Below are 22,363 nucleotides of genomic sequence, written 5' to 3'. Positions count from 1 at the left end.
CAGCCTGCAAAGGTGATTATTTAGGCAAAAACCTGGTGTCAAGTATAGAAAGAAAAGCAAAGGCTTTGAAATCCCTGCTACAGGTTCCTGAAACATTAGACTGTGTCAATGTAGACTGTGAGTTCCCAGATGCAGACCTAGTCCCTTGGTAATCATGTTGGAAGAAGCTAAAGTCAAATCTCAAAGGAAGCAAGGTAGCCACATGTGAGGAATCCTCAGTAAGATTATCAGCAGCAGATTTGTATTATTGGAGGCCATTTCCATCATTGTAAAATTCTGACTTTTCATTCACATCTTCTCTTCTCTGCTAGATCCCTCACATGTCAGCATAGTGTATTGATTCTGGTATCTGAACTGTTGGGGATTTGTTTCTAGTATTTTATCTCTTAGTGGTGGTAGTGTTTCTCTCTCTCTCTCTCTCTCTCTCTCTCTCTCTCTCTCTCTCACACACACACACACACACACACACACACACACACACACACACGTATTTTAGATTTTTAATATACTAGCCCTTTTATGTACAAAGTGGCACACACTACAGTATTTCTTTCTTTCCAGTGAAGGGTTTGATGGTGTTCTGTATGACTGTATGGGTATCTAGATCTCTTGGAGGTAACATCTACTTGGTTTTTCTTTTATCCAAAGTGATCATCTTTTTTCCTTAAGGATGAGATGAATCAATTTAAATTTTATAATTATTGCTAAATATCAATTTAAAAAATTAAGGGGCTTTCATCAGTGGGTGGTGTTGGCACAGTTGAATCTGAGATCTGACTCTGGGTGCTTTTCAGCCTCCAGGCTTCTCAGTGCAGCTGGCCAGGTGTTTTCCTGGGCAGCCATTGTAGCTGAAGGCCTCCCTGGAGGAAGGATCTTTGCATATTTCCTTCTGGCTGCTGGAATCATGAGGGTCTGCAGGTCTCAGCTTCTCCCTGGCTGCTGGCTGTGCTCCCTTCCTCACAGCCCTCAGTTCATTATCACCTGAGAATCTCCTTAGGGCAGCTCAGAACATGGAAATTTATGGGCTAAGAGTAAGCAAGAGGGACAGGAGAGCAGCAGAGCCAAACAGAGATCAGAAGTGACATCGCACTGTTTGACATAACCTGCTGATTAGCACTGTCTCCAAGTTCAACCCACTCTTAGGGAAGGAAACCATACAAGGCCTGAATTGGAACTGGAGGAGAGTTTCTGCCTCTTGGAGGCTTACCACATATTTCTGTAACAGCTCATTTTTTTTTCCTGTAGGTTTTTCAGTGTTTTCTCTTTACTGTTGTCTGCCCACCTTTCTCCAACCCCTGTTTCCTTACTTCTATATCTTGCTCCCTGTCTCCTCTCCCTATCTTTACTGTCAGCATGCTTGATGCTGCCTTCTTGACTGCCTTCTACTCTTAGGGGCCCCTGCCCTCTGCCTCTCCCATCCTTTTGCTGTCCTGGTAGCCATTTGCCTGTGCTGGCCAGTTCCAAGCTTCTCCTTCATTTCTGTTTTTCCCCCACCCCCTACCTGCTGCACTCAGTGCCATGCCCACTTCACTTATTTCCCTTTACTGCCCAATGCTTAGGGCTTATTGTACCACACTGCAGTTTTTATTTTTGAAGAATTGAGTATTTATGTCCTCTGGGGTTTGCCTATTTCATGCTCATAATTTCTTTTTTATAAATTAGAAGTCCTGATATAGCTGTCTCTTGTGAGGCTATGCCGGAGCCTAGCAAACACAGAAGTGGATGCTCACAGTCAGCTATTGGATGGATCACAGGGCCCCCAATGGAGGAGCTAGAGAAATTACCTGAGGAGCTAAAGGGAACTGCAACCCTATAGGTGGAACAACATTATGAACTAACCAGTAACCCCCAGAGTTCTTGACTCTAGCTGCATATGTATCAGAAGATGGCCTAGTCGGCCATCAGTGGAAAGAGAGGCCCATTGGTCTTGCAAACTTTATATGTCTCAGTATAGGGGAACACCAGGGCCAAGAATTGGGAGTGGGTGGGTAGGGGAGTTGGGGGGTTATAGGGGACTTTTGGGATAGCATTGGAAATGTAAATGAAGAAAATACCTAATAAAAAAAAAATAATAAAAAAATTAGAAGTCATTCATTTGTCTTTGGGGCAACTTAAACAGTGTATTAAAATATCTTATCAGTGGGAGATTTTAATACCCTGCATATTTGATGAACCTATTTTATTTTTAAGGTGATACTTTTGTTCTGTTTAGGAGCATAAAAGTCCTTGTCTTTTAGAATAGCACCTTGAAGCCTACACAGATGACGTGACTTGTTGGCATGCTTGGGACAGGTGTTTGTGCATGTCTGTGTGTTTGAGCATGTGTGTGTGCACACTGGTGTCTTAGTTCTTGGTTGTTGAAGCTTGGTGATGTCATCTGACTTTATATTACATCATTTTGTCCTGTATTTAAAGCTTTCAGAGTAAAAAGCTTTTTGTCCTTGTGACATTGTCCCATGACATTAGTTTGATCTGGGTTGAATCTGTGTCTCAATTACCACATTTGCCAGTATATTTCCTCACCCGAATGAGTCTAGATTCTCAGTGTGAGACCTGTCTGGCTGTTTTCTTTCCCTCTCACCTCCAGCATGGCCTTTGTACCCTGATGGCATTTTTCTAACTGCTTATACCTACCAGCTCAGGCCCAGCTCCTCTTTCTGTCTGCACAGCTGTGATGATACACTGCATAGGCCTCAGAAAGTGGGTGCTGTTCTTGTCTTGCATTGGTTCTGGGGCCTCTCACCTGTCTGGGATGAAGCAAACAGAAAACCATGTGCTAGGGAGGGGGGTCTGTGGACATTTGTAATGCCTCCTTTTTGCTTCAGGGTTCACGCTCAGCTCCAGATGTCCAGATTGGGTTTCTGCTCTTCCTCTGAAGAGCAGGGTTTATTTTTATCCTTCAAGATTGTAAGGTTGGTCCTGGCTGCCCAGCCCAGCAGGCCTGTGACTCCTGCTCTGCCTACTGCTTTGAGTATCCCCTCTGTGTTGGCTCTTTAATCTTGGTTTTGGACCTAACTGTGTCTTTTCAGGCATGTGTTCTCTCTGCCCCTGCTGTGTGTGGAGCTACAGTGGTGCATCAAAGTGCATACTCAGTGTTCTCTGATAGAAGGAGGTCCTCTACTTATCCACTCAAGATCCCTTCCACTCCTGCTCAAAGCCTGCCTTACACTGTGCACATTGTCATCATGGTGATATCATCATATCACAGGTCATCATTTGTCCTGTGTATCAGAAGCAATATACTTGGTTTGACTTAGTATTTATTTTCCTCAAATACTTAGTTGGGAATTTCTTTAGACAAAATGGCAATCTGCTTGCTGCTATTGGGTCAGTTATTAGGTCATAATCTCTCCAGCACATCGGACTCCAAAACTATCAGTGCACATATTTGCTTCCCTATCAGGACTGAGTTCCATGAACACAGCTGATACAGCTGAGGCCCCTTTTCAGGAATGCCTCATTCATAATAGACACTTGGGAACAGCCAATGAGTTGCTGAGCAGTTACTGGGACCATGATGGCCACTTAAATATTACCTGGAGAAATGTTTGTTTCTAGGAAGCCTTCTGAGTGTAAGCTTTGTCTGTGTTACCTCCTGGCTATTATTGCTCATGGAGATTTCCTTACCAGCCTTACAGATGCTAATGAAAGGACATAGTGCCCTTACTATAGTCTTTTGCATGAAGACATTAGTAAGTTTCAGGCTCTAGCCTAGGCAGTAAGTCTATGATAAGGCATCTTTGCCTAGAGCTTTACTTATGCAGATGTTTGTTGATGTGTGTCCTAGTGGCTGCTGTCTGAGTGTTCAGTATGAATAGATCACAGTATGTCATTTAGAGACTGGGTACATGCCTGGATGAGCCTCCTTGTCCTTCCTGCCCCAGTATCCCCCAGGGAACAGCAAACGAAGAGTCTCATGATAGTTCAGATGTCATATTTCTGCTTGGCTGGAGCTACCTACCGGTCAGAAAATGGCAGGTCCGCACCCTGCAAGATATTCCAATACTGGCTGCTTAATTGTATCAGATGTGCTTCTCCTCTGATTGTACCAGAGATCATTCACAGTTGGTGCTGGGCTACTGAGAGGCCACACACATATTAGCCATGCCTGTGTGCCTGGGACACAGCCTCATCAGCTCATCATCGTGCTTTGAAAGATCCTGTGAGAAATCCCTGGCATTCAGTCTACTGTCTATGTTTAGCTTTGCTGGAGTATTGGCATTCCAGAGGCATTCCAGGAGCCTTCTTGAAAGATCTTATGAGAAATCCCAGCATATAGTCCCTTGTCTGTGTTTAGCTTTGCTGGAGCATGGGCATTCTGGGACCTTCTTGAAATTTCTAGATTCTTCAGCCTCTGGGGAGCCAAGTTGTTTCTTTGCTCCATTTTACAGGTAAGGGGAAATACATAAGAGGAAGGCAGCTTACCCAGGACTAGAGAGGCCACTGCCTATCTTTCTGCCCAACCCCTGGCCTGGCATTACCTAAACCTTGGCCCTTTTCTCCAGCCCTTTTAGTATGTGCATGCTCACACTGGTATGCAGGCAGCTCTTATTGCACTATTCTGGAAGGTTCTAAGCCAACAGGTACATCACTGCCAAGGAGGGGGCTTTCAGGATCTTTACCCCTTTTCTTCTCTTGTACTTTTGAGGGATTAAGACCCCTCTGCAGATACCATAGTGTAGCTTAAAATAAAAAGTTCAGGACTTGGAAATTGTGTGGACTTATGTTCACAGTAGGCCTCAGTCATTGATAAGCTTGTGCTTTTGGGGATGATGAGGGTAAGTGCCACCAAGAGCCTAGTGCAGTGCTTGCTCACACAGACCTCATATGGGTAGATGACAATTAGGAGTGATGTACTTGTCCACGTATCCCAGACTGTTCCAACCTCTCAGGCCCATGATGACTGCATCTGTATACTGAGGACAGAGTCAATGGAACTTGATACATAGTAAAGAAAGCCCAGTGGAGATGTGGGTATTCCAGTCCATACTCCCAGCTACCCTAAGCTCCCAGCTGCTCCAATGCTATGGACCTGTTTAGAGGCCTTGTTCTGACCCTGCTCATTTCTAAGGGGTACCCTCAGCCTTCAGACAGTTTTGTAGGCATGGGAAGCAGAGAACACTTCTATTCTAGTTTTAGCCATTGCACTAGAGAGATGGTCTGTGTAAGCAAGGAAGTAGTTCAGAGTCATTTGGCTACTTAAGGAAAGGACTGGGCTGCACCCCTAGGCTGCTAACTCCAAGCTGTTCACCTGGACTCTCAAAGTTATGACTGAAGGAGGGAGGCTCTCTTAAGCTGGCCTCAAAGGACTCATTCAAACACATCCCTTAGGTAGGTAGAAATATATACCCTCCTCTTTAAGATTTTACCTCTCTTGCTGTACATGGGGACTCCTGCCATGATAGCTCAGCATGTAGGACAGTGGCATGGTATGCTACCAAATAGCAGGATTCCAAAAACAGTGCCAAACTCTGCTCTTTCCCATCTGTGAGGTTGGAGGCAGCTTGGTGCTTTAGCCAGGTCCAAGTTCATCTCTGCTCTGTGAGCTCTGTGTCCTATATGCTGAGCTATCATGGCAGGAGTTCCCATGTACAGGAAGAAAGGTAGAGTCTTAAAGAGGAGGGTATATATTTCTACCCACCTAAGGGATGTGTTTGAATGAGTCCTTGAAGTTCATGCTCTGGCTGTGAGCTGTTGAATAGTTACTTGCTCCCTCTGCTGTATCTCCTGTCATGGGGATCCATTGTGACTCTTGACCCTGACTAGCTTAGTACACCCTGCTTTCCTCTTAGGCTTTGGAAGGAACCTAGAAATGTCCAAAAAGCATGTAGAACAGGACTTGGCAGACAGTAAGCATTCAATAAACATTAGTGATTATCATCTGCAAAATGGTTGTGCTAATTACCCACTTTGAAGAGCTGTTGTGAAAATTGAGGATAACACATATGCATGACCATCCACAGCGTAGGCTCTGTGTGCATTACCACTGTCCTTCTCCTTGAGCGTGACTGTGAGCAGAAATGTCAGCTGCCTTCTCCCTGGGGCACTCATTCAGCACCAGCTGCCAGCTAACTCGGGCTTTGTGCTCCTCCAACCAGGCCAGGGAACTGGAGGACAGAGAGGCCGAGCTCAGCCGCCGTGACACCTTCTACAAGGAGCAGCAGGGGCGCATCCAGGAAAAGGTAAGACTCCGGCCTGGTTCCTTCTGGATAGGTTCCAAGGTACCTGACCAGAGCCGACCACCATGATGGGAGAACAGCAGGTCCCATGCTGACTTACTCCAACACCAGTCACCCTGTGGACATGCCCATCTTCTTGCCTCCACAGGAGCACCACGATCCCAGCCTTTCAACAAGTTGCAATCAAGGAGATAATTGCTTTTTAATTGGCCATTTTCTGTGAATGTGGCTGGCTCTACTACAATCCAGTTTTAGAAAAATAATTCACTTTCACCACAGGGCGGTGCTGAGACCCAGTGTACCTTTCTTACTTGAGTTAAGCTACATTGGATAAAAATAATAATAACATGAAGCCTTGCTGTACAAATGCATTAAAGTTGTATCATCGATTTTCTCCTGGGACTTGGAAGATCAAAGTGCTCTGCTGCTGCATGCTTGCTGAGGATGAGCCAGGAATGCCAGAGTCACAGGCATTTTTACCTTGTTAAATGCTAGCAATTTATGATTGAAAATTTATTTGGTAATGTGCTTACTTTGGGAGGTTTAATTTGTTGATTATGACAGATTTTCCAAAGAAATAGCTTATAACATGGGAAAAGATGGTTGGGAAATTTTTAAAAAAGTATTCTTCCTCATGCCTAAGAAAAGTATTCTTTCTCATGCCAAGCAATCTGAGCCAGCAGCTATTGCAAGCGAGTCTTCTCCTGTCATTTGTCATGGTTTGGAGCTTTGAAAGTGACAGTTTGCTTTCCGTGGGTTTCTCCTGAGCATGCCACAGTAGAGTGGCAGAAGTGTGGGTTCTGGATTTCCAGGTAATGAGGACAAGGGGCGGTGGCTCCCTGCTTCACAGCCACCTGCTTGCCCACTTCTGCCAGGCATGTAGAGGAAAGCCAGCATTGAGGAGAGAGCCCTGACAGTGATACCCTGCAGTCCTAAGCACGTGCCTGAGCAGTGCCAAACGGCCTTTAAGGAGCCAGCTTTCACAAAGCAGCACGTGCGCAGGTTTGACTGTAGCAGGCCATGTTAAGAATTGTGATTTGGGATTACAAAAAGGAGTTGAAAAAAAAATCCACCAGCTATGGCTCTAATTATCACAGTCGCCCATATGTTCTCAGGCATGGAGATATTCTTTCTGGTTGTATGTGCAGTACTGTTTCCTGCTGTGCTCTCCTCATCTCTGCGTTGGGCTTGGCTACTCAGAGCTTGTGCACATGCTTCTGTAGGGTGGGAGGAAATGGCCTTGTAGCAGCTTTCCCCCTCCAAATCTGCTTTCCTTTCATCGCGCTCCTCTTCCTCCTGGGTTTCTCTGTTAGGCCGGTTTCTGCTCTGCCATGGGAGAAGCAATCCTCCCAGCAGGCTCCTCCACCTCACTCTTCCTCCCTACTGCTGGGAAAGGGGCACCCCACTCCTCACACAGAGAAGTTTACATGCTTGTGAATAGTTCTACGCTTCGATAGGAGCTGTCAAAAGTATGCTCTCCTTTCTGGTAGTGCTTTGCTGGCAATAATAGAGAGGAAAACACCCCACATCCCAGCAGATGGAGATCAGGCTAGAGGTAGTGGGGTTGCAGTGAGGCTGAAGAGTAAGGCTTACCTGTATTATCTCTGAAAGGAGGTGTGTGTGTGTGTGGGGGGGGGGGGTGATCTTTTCCATGGATAAGCTCATTCTGGTAATGGTTGAGAAGAGGAAAGTACAGCCTCTGACAATTTCTCTATAGCTGCTGCTTTTCTTCAGTTTGGCTTCTGTTTGCTGAACACTCCTAGACTTGCCATTTGCAGCTCCCAGACCTTCCAGCCATCATGCTCCTCCTTATCCCCTCCCTCAACATCCCCTTCCTGTTTCTTCCTCTCTTCCCTTTCTTTTCCTTTTCTGTTTCTTTAAGCATAGGCACCGACAACAAAGCCTGATCTAAGAGTAAGTGGGGAAGATCTGGACAGTGGAACCCCATTTGGTTTCATGGCATGGAGAGTGGGATCGTGCCCAGGAGGAGAAGGGCTAATTCTGGAGCTCTGAACAAATCAGGGTTCAGGGCAAGGCAAGAAGAGTAAGGTGGAATGGTGGAGTCCTCAGGCTGGAATTCTGCCGTCCTTGGGGCCAGTCCTGGGCTTCCATGTGGGCCTCCCCTGGTCATTATGACAGGTAGGGAAGGAAAGTCTGCACCATCCAAGCTCATGGTCCAAGAGAAGGAGACTTTGTGGTGCTTTTATACTACTGTGTTTATTCTGCCATGATGGCCTTTTAGTGTGGAAGGAGAGGCTGCAAACTTTCCACATAACTATACAGTGTACCACATTGAAAGCTATAAGTGTAGAGTGTTGAATTTTGCCAAGGATAACAGTGAACTGCTGAGGACATGGGCCAATGTTTTCATGCACCTGAGGAAAAACTATAGGCATACTAGTCACAGGGGACAGTCATCCATTCAGCTGAGCTGACAGAGCCTGGGTATCAGTGTCTGAAAGGCTAGGTTGTCTCTGTTGTTCTGCAGTTCTCATTTCTCTCTATGTCTCCATTTCCTCATCTTTAAGATAGACTCATCTGTGCCATCTGTGAAGAAAGAATGAAGGCTAATGTAGGCAGTACCTATGGAAATGTTGCTCTAGACAAGATTCTGGTTTTGCGCTGTAGCCACCTGGGATCCTGTATGGTGTCATAGTGAGTTCTTTAGTTTGGGATTGGTGCATGCGCATGGGTATGTACATGTATGCTGTGAGTTTGAACCTAGGTATGCAGAGGTGAGTTTTAGTCTGAAGATGGTCTGCCCTCATCTCCTGCTCTCTGAGATGGAGAAACCTCTTCTCTGGGCTTTATAAGGCTTTTTATGAATGCCTACCAGGAGTCCCACAAGCAAGGCATTGTGCAGAGGGCTGGGGCTAGTTTGAACTGGCATTTCTCACACACCAAGAGAATGTTTATTGAGTGTTAGATACATGCACCAGGTAGGTGAAACCCTCACTGTCCTCGGAGTTGTGCTCAGAGGATCTCTTACCATCGTGCTTGCACTCGAGCTGAACATGCACTTAGCTGTCATGTTTGTTCTAGGAGATGAACAAACTGGGGTAGGATCCCCACAGTGTGCCCAGAATCAGCTGGGGTGACTTGTATCTCTTAAACCAGTGCATTTGCTTCTCACAGTGACTCCTGTGAAATGCCTGAAAAGCCCACAGAGCTGACTGCTTTTGCTGGTAAAAGCTCATTTGACTGTGACTAACCATGGCCACCCATTGAACTGAGTAAGAGAGGGGACAAGTATGCTTTAAGGTCCTGTAGACATCTTCTAGTTCAGCCTTGGTAATGGAAAAACAAGTGTGCTGAGTATGGTGTTTATCTGCCCATTATTTTATCATGAGTCATTATTTGTGTAAAGCAAACATTAGGATGCACACTGACATAAGTAATAAGTTCTCTTTAATGTTATTTTCACCCTTTCCTCTTTTTTAATTTTAAGTACATAACCACTCCACATCGATTCAAGTTTGTTGCTTCATGGAAGCCTCAGGTGTGGAGGGGAGGTGGTGAGGCTTGGGGCAGGCCATGGATCCTCTGGTGTGGAGGGGAGGTGGTGAGGCATAAGCAATGTGTGGCTCCACCTTGTAGAGTCTTCTGGAATAGAGAGAACTGATTGATACCCTTGCTCTAGTTTATGGGCCACAAAGAACCCCCTCCCCACTTCTGTAAGACCTCATCTCACTTTCCCAAACTTGCCAGCTGCACAGAGGAGAAAGCTTGTAAACTAGCTTCCAAGACTGAATTTGGAGAAAGCACAAAACTCAGAAATGTTTGTATTCTTCTTAGACTTTGGCTCTTTCCTAGCACAGACGTCTGTACACATCTGCTTGCCTATTCCTGAGTGGTCAACCCTTTTTCCTCCTTTTTCTCTGATAAAGAAGGCCTGTAAGCAGATCCAGACAGTCCTGATCAGCCATCTTACTAACACACTCACAAAGCCTGCCTGACTAGGCACAGGTATCCTTGTCTCTTGGGGTGTCAATCAGTGTATCCACAATGTTTTCACTTGCTAGTGAGCATGTACACACCAGGGAGGCATGGCCTTCACTCACAGGGTGACACTATCCTACACTCAGCAGAAAGGCCACCATGAGAGAGGTGAGAGCAGGTGAGAGTTTCAGACGATGCTATGGGAGTACATTGACAAAGCCGCGTCAGGAAACTGAGGTCTAGGTCTGTTATGACCAGGTATGGATGTACCTAGTGACGCAAAAGATTCTCCAGAAGAAGCCATGGGGCAGTGCTCAGGAAAGCCTAAGACCAGAATCAAGGAATTCATTCATCTATCCAGTGAAGAGCAAGAATGAGCAGCATGTTGCTGCAGACAGCAATGATGAAGATTGCAAACCCTGTGAAGGAACTAAAAGAGGCCAGGTATGGAAGAGATATGTGTGATCTATCTGCATTAAAAACAGCAAAGCAGATCTGAGGGTTACAAGGTTGAACAGTGGAGACAGCCTGACTGAAAGATATGTAGCTTGGGGGTGGGACACTGGTCACTTCAGGTGCATGGGTTGGCCAAGATCCACTCTCTGACCTACGAAAGATTCACCTGTCAGTATGTTAGACTTTGAGGAAAAAAAGGGACAGCCATTGAGGAGGAAAGGCCACCAGGGAGTGCCTGATATCTTCTGCTGCTTTCTCCCTTCTCCTGGGGCCTGGGGCCCTCCCACAGATCATAGCACACACAGCACATACCATGTTGACTAGTCCATGCTAGTGTCTATGGCTTTTTCTCTCCTTCCTTTAAAAGCTGTTGAGCACAGTCCTGATCAGTGTCATTAAGAAAGGGTGATTCATCGGTGGGGGCCAGGAATGCAGTGTTAGGCATATAATAGGGGCTTAGTAAATATTTTCCAGAGTAAAGAGAGGAAAGTATGTGCACATAAACAGGAAACAAATGCATTTGGGTTATTGGAGGGGAAGAAGGGAGCTTTGCCAAGAAGGCTGCTTAGTGGAAGCAGTGTTTGGAGAATGACCAAGATGCCATGGCAGCCTAAAAGGTGGAGGCCCAGCCTCAGCAGAGGTGCCTCACACATAGGCCATCGGAGGTGGGGATGAATAGAAATTGGCATGTGATTTTGAGGGACCTCACTGAAATGTGTGGCCTTAGATAGTTTTAAAGTCTGTAAGGCCTGAAAGCTGGAGAGAGATTTGAGCTTGAAAGCCCATGAGAATAATGGTACCATTGAAGGAAAGAAAGTCATGTGAGCTACTGCTTTTGGGGCCAGTGATGAGCTTAATTTTAGACATGTGCTTATGAGGCAGAATGTCCAGCACATGGTTAAGAAGTGTTAAGCAAGAGGAGTGGATCCTACAAGACAATAGTCACTCTGATTTTGTGAGCCTGTACCATGTGCCAGGCCCCTTTCATAAGTTATCGCTGATCCTGGCTTCAGCCCTGCAAGCTAGATTATATTACATGTGTTCTACAAATGAAAGAACTCGGAAACAGGCTGAGCAAGCTGCCAGAAGCCGTGCAGCTGATAGATGGAGTCTGCTCCTTTCACCACACCATGCTGCCTCTCTACATCATCTTGGAAGAGAATGTGGGAAGCAGGCCGGATTCTGTGGGGGCAGAGAGCGTAGACCCAAGAAAGCCTGTGTAGCAGGACTTGTGAGCCACACCCAGGGAGCCTTGTCAGTCCTCCTCTCTGGAGAAGCTAACACTGGGCTTTGTAGGGGCGAGGTAGGCATGTGAGGAGGAAAGGGCTGGCCGTGTTTTCAAGAAGTTTCATCAAGAGTATATTTGTAGTTGAGAAAGGAGTGGAAAACCTGTATATCCGAAAGGAACACTCCTAACACCTTTTGGAAAGGGTCCAGCAGAAGCTAATCCAGAGTCAGAAGTGGGCATGCCAACAAATGGCCACAGGTTCTTTAGGAGTGAAGAGATCAAGCCACACAGTGAGTAAGCGTGTTATTGCTGCAAGAACAGCTGCACAGGCATGTCCATTAGACACCTCTGTTGAGTACAGGAGGCCTACCCAGAGGTGCCACTGAGATGCAGAGCAGGGCACTTTTGTAGAGATGAAACAAGTGACAAGGACTCCCAGAGAAAAATCTTGAGAGAGATGCAGCCAGAGTGGGGATACAGAGGTCAGCATAGTGTGAGTGGTTCATTCTCATTCTTTTTGTCCCATCCTCAAACAAGTCCAGGAAGTGGGGACTCTCACCAGCCTACTGGGCAGTGAACTGGCATGGCCATCCACAGCAGTGGTACCACAAGTTGGGTGGAGTTACAGATAGCAGTTAGAGTTTGCTGCCCTGAGGTTCTGGCCACCTGAATTCAGGGAATCAATATTTAGCGTCTGCCAGGCTCAAGTCAACACTGTTGCTGGGGAAGGTTCCTGAGTGGAGCACACAGGAGCACTGCAAGCACCCCTCCCCGTGGCATGGTTGCTTCTGCCTTGTTCTTTGCTTAAGCACCTTAAAAGCCAATTTGCAGCAGCCATGGCCTTTCTCCCCAGGTACTTCACATAAGTCTCAAAAGTGTAATTCTTATGCAACTACAATGTCCTCATCTTACCTCAGGGGATAAACATTAATTCCTTCGATTTTTCTTTTCCAAAAATACCTTCTTCCAGGATATTTGGATTTCTATTTGTTTGGGGTATAAGTCTTTATCCAACAGTCATATTACAGTTGATTCTTAGTTCTGAAGCCCATGGTCATACAAGTTAGGCTTTTTCATGACAATGGCTTGTTCCCTTTTTCCTCCTTCAGTGCATGGAACCTGAGCCAGAGAAGTCAAATTAAATGCTGGGAGACCCTGTTAGGAAAGGGAGTTGCCACCCAGGTCAAAGGCTAGCCCTGTGGTTAAACTGCTGCTTACTGCTACTGATTTGTGTTGTTTGCTCTTTAGTGTTGCTAGGGTCCTTTTCAGCCCAGACTCAATCAGTATCTTGGAGTAGTTTCTGTGCATTCCTACAGTAGCCACAATATGCAGTGCTTCCTGCTCACATGTATTTTATGTTGGTCCCCGCAGCACATTAAGTCTCCTAACTGGACACTTATAGGTTGGAGAGCCAGGAGTGGCTTTTCATCACATGTGCAAGTTGTCACCTGTTCCAGTTGGAGAGGATTTTGTTAAATAGTTTTCAATAAATAGTTGCTCCAGGACCATTCCCATGTTTTCCTTTTTAGTGCTCCCCTCACAGGCCAAGATCAGCTGGATTTGACCATGTGAATCCCTTAGTATTTCCTGCTGGTATGGTAGTGGGAGGCCAAAAAGGGACCCCTGACATTGGGATTCAGTATCCTGTGACCTAGTGCTGGGGACTGTGTCCTCCGCATATCACTGAGCTAGTGCTTCCTGGCCCACCTTGATGCTCCCTCCATCATGGCAGCCTGGTAGTCTCTTATATGAACTGAAGCCATGTCTTTCCTTCCCACTATTGTACTTTTTTTTCCTGGACTCCACCCATGATCCGGCATCCAGTTGTACAGCAAGATTTTCATTGTCTTTCCACTGCAAATCAGGACAAGGCCAAGATTCCTCAGCCTAGGCTGCAAGACTCTGGTTTGGGTTGGGCTTGTGTCTCGGGGCCCTTCCTAGCCTGACAAGTATTGCCTGTTTTGGAAGCCCCTTCCTACCGTTCCCTGTGCTGCCTACATGTGCCTGCTGTCTCAACAGAGCTGTTCCCTGTCATGGGCTTACCTAATTCACTTTTTGACCCTCCCCTTTTTTTGTCCCCAGAGTTCAGAGCTCAGTGCCTGAAGTACCCAGAGGTCAGCCTGCAGCAATATACACAGCCAGGCCTGTGTGGACCTGAGATGGAGAGTATTCTCTGAATGGCACTAGGTGCTCTTTGCTGCCTTCCCAGTCCCTAAACTCTGCTTGAGTACGTGTGTCATAGGAATTACTGGGCCATCTGCTTGGAATTTACCCAGCCATGGAATAACATTGCCTTCTCCTTAAATTGCCTGTTGTTTATTTCTTAAATAATATGTGTTCATAGTTAGAAGAAATTGAGAAAATACAGATAAGCATAAAGACTAAAAGGAAATTACCTAACTCAGCCTGCCCTTAAAAAAAGTGACAGTTGTTCATTTCAGTGTTCACTTACCCAGCCAGACCAGGGTAACATTTCAGTAATTGTAGAAATGGGACGGACCATAAGCACACATGCTTCCCAGTGTCCTTCAGTTCTTGGTTCTGCCATCAGCCTTTCACATCCAGTTTATCTTAGTTTAACTAGCAGCTCCCTGCCCCTTGTCCATGCCTTACTTATCAGTTACCTGTTAGTACACTGTGTTGTGCTAGGTCTTCCCAGCATTAGAGCCATCTGGACTGGTTTTCTAGAAAAAAAAAATGCATATTTAGACTTACAGTTTCTGGGTCATGAGCTCTGTACATCTCCAGGGGCAGGGGTGATACATGCAGGACATGCTGATTCAGCTCACCCTCCACTACAGGTGTGTGGCAATGCTGGTCCCCTGACTTTATGTGTGCAATATTTTCCTCGTCACCTTTTAAATGAATTACAGATATAATGCTTGTTTGCAGAAAGTGTGGAAAACATGGCTGGCTGCAGATCCAACCTGGGGTAGCTTCCTGCAAATACTTTCTCTGCTTGGTGCCTTACTCCTGCAACAGTACAGACATAGATGTTCACAAACAGAGTTGCAATTTATTTTGCAACTTACTTTGTAGCTTGAGTATAACAATATGTCTTGGAAAACTTTACATACCAGCTTTCTCTGCACATCAATCTCACTTGTTCCTTTTGACAAGGGCATGATGGGAATCTCTTATGTTTATTTGGTGGTTTCCTGTTAATGACATGGAAGGTTATCATCTCTGTCACAATTGGTTTTAATGGTTATCCCCAGATTCTCTTCAGGAATATATTCCAGTGAAAAGACTTTTCAGGTTGCTCCCCACGCTTGTGCCATTGCAGCATCTTATCCCTTGTAAGAGTGACTACACTTTACAATTATCAGCATAATCAACATCTTTTTGGAAACACTGTTTTGACCCTATATTTTTTCTTTTGGGAATAGCCTCTTTTTATCAGCCAGCCGTTTTCTTTTAGGTCATTTGTGTTTTCTAATTGATTTATAGGTCTTTTAAAAGTGATATGTTTATTAGCAAGTGATTAAAATATTTATTATTAGAAAGATTCATTTTTTCCTGGTACGTTTATTCATAGATACTCTTTGTGGGATTTATTTATGACTTACAGAGTCACTTTTGCCCAGGGTTGGCTCAGATGATCCTTCCACCTCAGCTTCCTGTGTAACTGGGATGACAGGTTGTTTGGGCAACTAGATATTGGTAATCTATTTGTTTTGTGATTACATTTAAATGTTCTTTCTTGTCCATTTTTACTCTTCTTGTCATGATTATTTTAAAATCATATTTATTAGTAGTTACATAGTTCCATTTCTTGATTTGAAACTCTGGTGCTGTCTTAAAAGCTCTTGTGTATCAGAGCTCTTAGCGATGCTACAAGCCTCTTGTTATCTCCCCTTAGGTGATTATCACTGATGGAATCCATAGCCTCACCCAGATCTGACTTCTGCCCTGGCTCTGGCTAACTGACCTTATGTCAATGAGTCACCTCTGCTGAGCTTAGAGTCCTTGTTCTTAGGGAATTGAGGGCGTGAGGTGGCCAGACCTGCCAGGATGTAGCTAGGAAACCAAGAGTTTCCTTTCCTTCTGTGCTCTTGGGTTCAGTTCATCTTATTGATAGACAATTGCTGTTGTTTACATGAAACCAAATTGCTTTCCAGGGCACAGTGGTGGCCACTGGTTCTCTTCCACCCTGAAGAGTGACAAAGCTGTTACAGAGTCACCGGGTCACCACTACCATCTGGGCATGTGTGTTGTGTCTAGAATTGGAAAGAACTTCTCTTCAACCTCATTTTTGTCTGGAACTCATGACCCTCCTGTCTCTCATTAGAATATGTGAAAACAAAAGGCAGGGAAATGGCTCTGGGCTAGGCAATATCTGACACCCTACATTTGCTCTCCTATCTGTCATTAGTGATGGTCTGTCCTTTTCCCCTTTGATAAATTGAACACTGCTTGTCTTGGGCATCTTCCCATTTACTCTGAATCCTCAGGAGTGCTGCAGCCCCAACGTCTCTCCTGTGAGTGAATCCAAGCTGAGGCCGGATGCATCTGAATGGGGAGATTTGAATTCATTTAGTGTGACTGAATGTTCTCTTGCAATCTCTCCTGCCTTGAGTTTCAATTCCCTCATATCAGTGCTTGATTCAGTCTCAGTCAGGAGATTGTTCTCTTTGATAGCAGAGGGAGTTTAGGAGTTCTTTCTTTCCATCTTGCTAACTGGCCACCTTTCACCCCAATATGAGTCCAACCCTTCCTGCTCTTATCACTCCTAATCCAATTTTAAAAGCTTCTCTCCCCCTTTCCTTTTTTTTTAAAGGCTCAACTTTCCAGGCCTCAGCTCTCCTGACCCTTTCCTTACATGCCTGGATCATTCCTTAATGTCAGTTCTATGCTTTCCTTTGGAAGCAGGTATTTCTAGAAAAGTACCTACTAAGTCAGATCTAGGAGAGGCCCCTAAGGCCTATGAAACTCATGGACTCCCTTCCTACAAACTGGTCTGTTCCACTGGGCCCTGTATCTATCTCACCCTGTGAGCTACAATCAGTGAGTGTCATGATCTTCAGGGGGTGGGGACAGCTCACAAGCTCCTCCTTCCTTTTAAGAACATTCATTTTATTTCTCAAGTGTGTTTGCTTGCATGTTTGAACTCTTGCCCTCACAGAGTGTGGTCTTCCCTCAGGGATGTTTATGACTCCAAGGGATGCTTGGTAACATCTGGAGACAGTTAAGGAGATGGTACTGTGTTCAGCTAGTAAGGGACCAAGGGCAAGGGTGTTGCTTTCCACCAGGAAGAGACCATGATGTGGAGCCATTCAGCACGAGACCAGTAATGGTGCCAGAATGGTCCAATAACCCCAGTGCAGAGCAGCTTCTAGCACCTCATCAGCCTGAGGTGTTTGGTAAAGGCTGTAGGCTTTACCAGGCGTGATGACACATGCCCATAACTGGAAACACTGAGGTAGGAGAATCACTGTCATAAGCCTTCCAAAAAACCTTCTCTGGGTAGAAGAGAATGCAGGACCCAAAAAGAGACTGACCACAGGACAATTTGCTGGAATGCACTTCGGTGATGGTCCCGTGCCTGACTTCCCTGTTAGACCTTTGCTGTCTCCTGAAACCTCTGTGTCTTACTTTGTTTGCTGCCTCATTGTAGCTCATTATTCAGGATATGCTTCACAGATATCAGCAGGGTGTGCTCAGGAAAAGCCAAGGAAGGGAGACTTCAGTCTCTGATGACAGAAAGGCTCCAGATGTGTTTAGTGTCTTCCTCTGGCCTATAGGTGTCCCTTGCTCAGGACACCATGAGGTGCCAATTCTGCCAGGACTTGGTTTGGGTTGACTAGCCAGGGGAACCTAATCCAGAGTCAGGGCTGCTGCAGTGCAGCGATAAGACCTGCTGGTTCATGCTGTTTCTGGGGCCTCTGCAGGCCTGCATCACCTCAAGCGGGCAGTGGGGGAAGGTTTCTTTCTCTCCTGTGGCCTCATTTTAGGCCAGCATGTAAGGGACCTCCTCTAACTTCCATTTGTGACATGTCTCAGTACTTGGCATTTTGCCAGGGGCTTTATCTCTAGTTGCCACAGGTCTCTTGAGTATATGCAGCTATTCCCATTGTATGGTGGAACTTGGGGCTGTGGTGCATAGAGTTGCTGAGTAGATGGTGAAAATAGAGTTTAAACGCAGCACTGGCTAGTCTGAAGTCTGTGGTTTTGCCTCCACTGTTGAACTATGATTTTTATATTGCAGTGGCAGGAATTTGAGCCATCAAAAATGGGAAGTGACCCGGCAGCCAGCAGAGTTGGATGCCTTGTTCTAATTATTCTGCATCCCTGGCCCAATCATGGCCCCTTTAGACTGCTCTCATGTCACCTGGGAAAAGTTAGTCACAGGTACATCTGGCTCATCCTTGGCATGACCCTCTTGAGATGACTGTGGGATTCCTTCCATTTGCATTGCCATTTACCATAGAAATTTATTTGCAAAATAAATTTCCTATAATTTTATCACACTCTCAAATTGGTTCAAGTGTTCACAGTGAAACAACCTTAAATAAGTTTTAAGAACTGGAACCAATCAATGGTGGCACACATCCCACCCCACCCCCCTTTTTTAAAAGAATTTTTTATTTATTTTAAGTATATGAGTACATTGTTCCTTGTCTTCAGACACATCAGAAGAGAGCTTCAGATCCCATTACAGATGGTTGTGAGCCACCAGGTAGTTGCTAGGAATTGAACTCAGGACCTCTGGAAGAGCCCCTAGTGGTACACACCTTTAATCCTAACACTCGAGAGGCAGAGTCGGGCAGATCTCTATGAGTTTGAGGCCAGTATGGTCTACAGAGTGAGTTTCAGGAGTTCCAGGACAACAGCAGGGCTGTTACATAGAGAAACCCTGTTCCAAAGGGAAAAACAAACAAAACAAACTGGATGGAGTTCATTGATTGAGAAGAAAAATGTCATGAAACCAAGTATCCAGAGCTTGTGCTGTAGACTGTGCTATAAGGAACTAGTGTCATCAGAGTTACAAGGTAGCCGGCTCTACTCAAGACTGAAGACTCCTGCAGTGCTACTGTGTGTGGGTTCTTTGTCTACAGGTGTGTGTGCTCCACTCACTGTTACTCCCAAATGGTGCCCTTTTGACAGATAATCAGGAAATGCAGAATCTAGTGGGCCTTTCCCCCACTACCCATGTCAGTCATTTCTAAACTGTTAAAAATGACCACCTTCCATCCCTGCTGCCAACATCTATTCACTGGGCCTTAACGGCCTCCTGGCCTATAGCTCTAGACTCAGTGAGTACACAGGGTGACCTTTCCTGTGCTCTGATCACAGGATACTCTTATCACATAGCTACTGCTTCACAATCCCAACCTTACCCATACTCCCACCAGCCGAACTGACCTACTTCTGGGTTCACTTGATACTTCTATAGACATCAATGTTCCTTGAGCCTTGTTGGAAGTGCCAGTCAGACTCTGTATCCTATGACTCAGGACACCTTCCCTGAATCTTCCTGGAGAAGTCCTGTGCTGGCTTCCACGTCCCAAGACTGAATGGTTTTGTTTTCCTGTCCCAAACTGCAGGCCAGGGGGGAAAAAAAAGATCTTTAAGTATCACAGCCTCAAATACCAGAATCTCAGGCAGAAAGGGGGATGGGAGGGAGTGGGGAGGGAAAAGATGGATGCCCTGTGGAAAAGTATTTACCCAGTACAGGTCCTGGGGAGATTCATGTCCTGTGTACCTTCAGCAATGGACTGGCCATTAGAGACTGCCAGGAATAGTATCTTTCTTCCTGGTTAAGCCACCTGAGGTCCACTTTGAGCACGGGAAAGCTGAGGGTGGAGCTTTCAGCTGGCCAGGGCAACACTGCCCAGCCACGGTGGCATTGTGGCATCTGAACACCGTAGGATAAGAGCCTTCTCTTATATGTTTAGAATGCCAGTGGAAAACGGGCCATATGAGGTGTGTTCAGGTTTATAGTGTTTTTAATGAGTGCTGGGCATCAGGTAAGGACTGTTGATATACTTTGTGCTGGTCTAAGCAAAGCCAATTAGTGCAAAGGCAGGCAATGATCTTCAAATCTGAAAGCCCAGATTGTAGCCTCAAGCTTAGGGTGGTTCAAGTTACTTACCCAAGTCACGGGGTATGTGAAAGGCCTTCTTAGAAGCAGCACACTGTGTTTTGTTTCTGTCTGAGATGATCGGGAGTATTATAAGTTCCTCTACTATCACACACACACTCTCCCTAAGGAATACTTCCTGAAAACCTGTAGGCGCCTGTGCTTCCTGTAGCTCCCGGGAGGAATGTAGGTCACTTCATTGTCGCTTGTTAAAACGGTCAGCTTTGGCAAGTATCTTTGCTGTTCTAATGGCATCTAATGAGAACACCAGCTTCTGGCAAAATAAGAGGCTAGAATGTAGAATCTGCTAATTTGCTGGTGCTTCTTGGATATCAGCCAGTGACTTTGCCTGTCTAGAATAAAGACTGATATTTACTGCACTCCTGTGTGTGGCAGACACTGTGCAAGCATTTCATAAGTATTAGCTCTTGCAGCCTGCAGCTCAGGAAATACTCAAGAAATGCCTGTTGTATGAACTTAGTGAGCAAGGCAGGGTCTTCCCTGTCCCTGTGCTGAGGCTGTGCTGAGAGGGGAGGGACTAGGAAAGAGGCCTGGCTTATTCAGAGAATCCAGGAAAGAACTAGTGTAAAGGGTATTGCCTCCAGTAAGAAGAAGCCGAGTCAGTCCAAACCTCCAGGGATGTTTGCCTGTTCCTGTGAACTGTGAGGTAACAGAGCAGCCTGCCAGCACTATGACAGTGTTCAGTATCATTTCTATTTTGTGACATTTTAAAAAAGTGGTGAAGTATAATTGTTAACATTTTATGTTTTATCAACTATGTTTTGTGGAAAATATCTCACTTTCCTCCTGAGGATATGATCATAAGCAGCACATCACCTTAGCACCCAGTGTGTATATCCTCTGGCCAGCCCTATCTATCAGTGGACTCCCAGCCAACTCTAATGGATACTGCATTAGGATGCACAGATTCCTTGTTTGTATCGGACAGACTCATACATGTAAATAATTGAAATTATGAGGCAAGTCTGGGGGGAAAAAACACCCCGTATCAGTAACATCTGAAGAGGTTGACAACAGTCAGGGGACGAGACAGACCGAAGATTATGAACAGAATGAAAGAAAAGGGTTTATGCAGATGGTGGCCTCCGAGGGTGCTGACAGGAGACTCTTCCAGGTTGTGAATACTGGGAGTCTCTGGGGTGTGAATCATCAACTGCTAACAGACTCTCAGGCCTCTGCTAAAACAAGGGCAGCAAGAATACAAAGGTATGAACCTGTTTATTTTTCACAAAGAAGTGCAGGAAGAATAGCCATGAACTGACAAGGCTGAGGAGGAGTAAGAGGAAGATGGGGGGTAGGGGTGGGACGGGGGGGGGTTGCTTGTCTGATAAGAGACTTTATGTGCATTTGAATTTTAAACCATATTGTTTTCTTTACATAAAAATTATGTCAGCAGTTAATAACACCCCCCCATACTCCCAACAGGTAATCCTGACTAAACTCAAGGACATACACATACATACCCACACATACACACATACATGACATTAAAGTAGGGGTACTTGTTAGAAAGTAGGGTTTCAGCAGAAGGTACAGTGAGATTAATAGAGGGTGAAAATGAAATTCATATGTATGTGCATATGTGTGAAATTATCAATGAGTAAAAAAATAAATTAAAATTATATCAATAGCTGATTGTAGTTGCACACACCTGCAACCCTAGCCCTTGAAAAGCTGAGCTAGGAGAATATATAAGATCTAGGCTAGCCTGGGCTAAGTAGTGAGACTAACAAAACATAGATCAACAAAGAGAGGGGAAGTAAGTTTAAACAGAAATAAATCTCTTCCTGTGTTTCAAGGACACACCATGACCCTGTGAAAGGAACATCACTAGGCTTTTGGTCAAGGCAAGATGACTAGACTAATTTCTCCCCGTTCTTTTTTTCCAAGAACAACTATGAACCCTGCAAGTGTTTCTGGGCAGCCAAAGCAGTGCTCTGAAAGAGATGGAGCAGTTCTGGCTAACTAGAGACCCAAGACGTAGCGTGGGTGTCTGAGGCCCAGCATCTCCCAGCCCTGGTATAGTATCACATGTCAGGCTCCTGTGCTCCTTTGGGTTGAGAGGAGGTGGGCCCAATAGCAACAATAAGAGATGGGGCAGAAGACATTAAGTGGCAGGAGCAGCACTCCATCCTACAGAGCAGACATCTCCTGTCCCCAGGTGGTAATCTAGGGGCTGAGAATGCTTTGCCCTATGAATCAGACTCCATTCTCCACTCGGGCTGATAACTGGCCCACATCAGCAGGAGACATGACACCACAACAGTATCCAGGAACCACTCCCTTCCCCTACCTGGAACCACTTGGAGCTGTGGCACTGGTGGGGTCCCCTTCAACACCCACTAACAGAGAAGCATTCTGCCCTGCACAGGGACATGCTTTCACCTTTAGGGTCAGCAGGAAACCCACTGCCCTCAGATGGCTGAGACAAACCCAAAGAGTGCAGGGTTGCCTCTG

At 45.6% G+C, this 22,363-nt stretch overlaps 1 protein-coding gene and 1 long non-coding RNA gene across 6 annotated transcripts in view; one reads left to right on the top strand and one right to left on the bottom strand.

The window, feature by feature from the left end:
- Positions 1 to 22,363, top strand: part of Chchd6 (coiled-coil-helix-coiled-coil-helix domain containing 6) — a 212,507-nt gene that overhangs the window by 122,081 nt on the left and 68,063 nt on the right. For 2 of the 3 annotated variants that reach the window (NM_025351.3, XM_017321711.2), the window contains one exon: positions 6,099 to 6,182. The exons of the other annotated variant lie outside the window; for it this stretch is intronic. In NM_025351.3, coding sequence (NP_079627.3) covers positions 6,099 to 6,182 — 84 coding nt within the window. The remainder of the gene's footprint in view (positions 1 to 6,098; positions 6,183 to 22,363) is intronic. 3 annotated transcript variants of the gene reach the window in all.
- Gm46966 lies at positions 6,981 to 20,374 on the bottom strand. Of its 3 annotated transcripts, none has more exons than XR_003956465.1 (4): positions 19,898 to 20,374; positions 19,168 to 19,343; positions 14,427 to 14,486; positions 6,981 to 12,921 (listed from the first exon to the last, which is right to left on the bottom strand). It is a non-coding gene; the product is annotated as a predicted gene, 46966 (long non-coding RNA). The 3 variants fall into 3 exon arrangements; XR_003956466.1 differs by having other exon boundaries at positions 9,687 to 9,782; XR_001785318.2 differs by having other exon boundaries at positions 6,981 to 14,486.

Source organism: Mus musculus, chromosome 6, assembly GCF_000001635.26.
Source record: "Mus musculus strain C57BL/6J chromosome 6, GRCm38.p6 C57BL/6J".
Taxonomy (NCBI): domain Eukaryota; kingdom Metazoa; phylum Chordata; class Mammalia; order Rodentia; family Muridae; genus Mus; species Mus musculus.
Note: the sequence above shows the minus strand (reverse complement) of the source record. Positions and strands in the feature narration are given on the sequence as shown.